This window comes from Bison bison, unplaced genomic scaffold (genome assembly GCF_000754665.1).
Source record: "Bison bison bison isolate TAMUID 2011002044 unplaced genomic scaffold, Bison_UMD1.0 scf7180017862979, whole genome shotgun sequence".
In the NCBI taxonomy this organism is placed as follows: Eukaryota; Metazoa; Chordata; class Mammalia; order Artiodactyla; family Bovidae; genus Bison; species Bison bison.
In genome coordinates this window covers 2969004-2971482 of record NW_011493551.1, presented here as the reverse complement: position 1 = coordinate 2971482, position 2479 = coordinate 2969004, and the positions used below count along the sequence as shown (strand labels likewise).

Genomic DNA, 2479 nt, shown 5'->3' with positions numbered 1-2479 from the left:
AGCGAGTAGCTCCGATTGGCCATTGCGTACGTAGACGTGGCCAGGCCAACGTGAGATGTGTTTCAATATAAAATGCACCCCAGATAGCAAAGACAAAAAAAATGCAGCAAGTCTCATCAATAATTTTAATATCGACCACATGTTGAAATGATATTTTGGATCTGTGGGGTTAAATTAAACATATTATTTAATTGGGTTAAATTAAATGTATTATTAACACTAATTTCACCAGTTTCTTTTTAAGTGTTCATGTGGCTAATGGAAAATCTAAAAGTACATGTGTAGCTCCAATTATATTTTTATCAGACAGCATAGGCTGGCTAGAGAGTGAAGGAGGCCAGGCAGTGGAGAGGGAAGGGAAAGGGTTGAGGTGGAAGGCTTGGGGCAGGTGGATTGAGACATCTTGATAAACGCACGTGTAGAGAGGGGGCTGGAGGGGATGTAAAGGGTCCACCTGGAGGCCGAGGAGGGGCGGTGATGCTGTCCGTCCATCCGTCGAGGAGGAAACTCCAGGGAAGAAAACGAGCTCAGCTGGGGACACACTGAAGGGGCAGGTGACGGTCACCCCCACCATGACGTCCAACAGACGTTGGTCTTGTCAGACCTACCCCTCGGGTGTGACCTTCCCCTGCCCCCACACCCCCCTCCTCGTCTGGTCTGACCCAGGCCACTGGAGTAGAACCATACTCGGTCCCAGCACCCTTGTCTGCCACTCACTGTGACCTTGGCCCCCGGGGCCCAGGCTCAGATGGGTGTCTTGGCCAAAGAAACACACATCAGCAGTCAAAATAAATCAAATTCCTCTACTTTTCAAACAGAGTGGGGGGGGTTCATAGTCCACAACACAATCTTTCAAGTCTCCCTTTTCTCTCCCATTCAGTTTCCTCACCCTCTGAAGATACACCCAACCCTTCCTCCTTCTTGAAAAATGCCTCTAGGAAAATTGCCCCCCAGCCCTGGGACATGTGCCTGTTCCCTCTCTTCCTCTTCTCATTCTGCATCATGAGAGCCCAAAAACACCCTGGAAGGAGAAGAACCTTCCTTGGAGAACAGGGGTGGGGAAGGGGGTGGAGACCGTAAGACTCCTATGTTAATGACTACAGCCCTGCCTCTGCAGAACGTATTCCACTGTGCCATGAGCCTGGACCAGCTGTACTTCGCGCGTCCTGTGCCCCTCCACTCCAGCTACTGCAGCCCGCTCCGGGGCCTGTATCTCTGTGGAAGCGGGGCCCATCCTGGTGAGTGAGCCTCGGTCCCACTACCCCTGGTGGCTGGCGAGGGCTGGCCAGACATCAGAAGCTTGCAGACTGTGGGACAGGATGAATAAGGCGGGAGATGAGAGGGAGGGGAGCGGGGAACTCCCCGGAGAACAAGCCCTCCCCTGCATTGAGAATTCTCCAGCCAGACCCCTCGGGTTCGCTCAGCCCTCTTCATGAGGCCTGGGGACACGTCCTAGTGGAGGTATCTCTCCAGTTCCCACTGGGGGTTGTGAGGGACCCATGTCTCTAAATTCTGCGTCCATATCTGAGACCAGTAAGGATCGGCACAGTGCAGTTTCTCAATTTTAAAATTCTTCCCTGCTCCCATCCCAGGCCTAATTGACCCCATGGAGGCTCATCTCATACGGGTGCTTCCTCTGAGCTATTGGGCCTCAGCCTCCCAGACAGGCCCATACCGCCAGGTCTTCCCCTCAACCCCTAGTCCCACATTCTACTTCATGTGCTGGGAGTCTTGCCCCTCAGCTCTCAGGCTGGGAAGGCAAGGGGGACACTTGCTTGGACCAGACACTGGCCCTTCCTGCATGGATTCAGGAAGCCTGGAGGGGAGTCCAGGATCTGTTTTGATCATCGTCCCAGGTGGTTCTGTTACCCCATACCCCAACACCACCCTTCAGTCCTCCCTGTTCTGCTTTGTGGCTGGTGCCTTGGCAATCCCACAGAGGGGATAGAGGGGTGGGAGGGGGGTGAGCCCAGCTTTGGCTCATGGGAGGCTCCCTTCCAGGAGGAGGTGTCATGGGAGCCGCTGGACGCAATGCAGCCCACGTGGTCTTCAGGGACCTCAGGAGCATGTGACCTCGAACTAACTCTGACCCAGGAAGATGAATTCACCCTTGAGACGTCAGTTTCCCAGGATATGGCCTGAGGCAAGCAAGTCCTCAAGGCCCAGGCCACTGTTCTGGAAGAAGCGTACAAGTCACATGGGGGCCTGGTTAACCTCTCATCCACAGCTTCATGAATAAACTGGTTTTGCTTTATATAGATAGCTTGCATTTTTTCTGTGTATTAGTGGAATAGGTAATATGTAATAACCACATGGGGTAGACTTGTCTGGGATACTCAGTAATCTCACAGCATCAGCTCCAAACAATCCAAAGCATCCTCTTCTCACTGCCAGGCCCCCACTACCAGCTGATCAGAGGCCTGCCCTGGGGAGGCCCAGTCTACTGCTGTCGCACTTCTGGCAAACTGTATAAGAAAGG

General features: G+C 53.1%; 1 protein-coding gene across 1 annotated transcript in view; it reads left to right on the top strand.

Annotated features, from left to right (window-relative positions):
- The window catches only part of PYROXD2 (pyridine nucleotide-disulphide oxidoreductase domain 2), a 25397-nt gene extending 23137 nt beyond the window's left edge, over nt 1–2260 (top strand). The window contains exons 15-16 of the mRNA XM_010833099.1: nt 1118–1238; nt 2002–2260. Coding sequence (XP_010831401.1) covers nt 1118–1238; nt 2002–2072 — 192 coding nt within the window. The 3' untranslated portion in view covers nt 2073–2260. The remainder of the gene's footprint in view (nt 1–1117; nt 1239–2001) is intronic.
- The last annotated feature ends 219 nt before the right edge of the window (nt 2261–2479 follow it).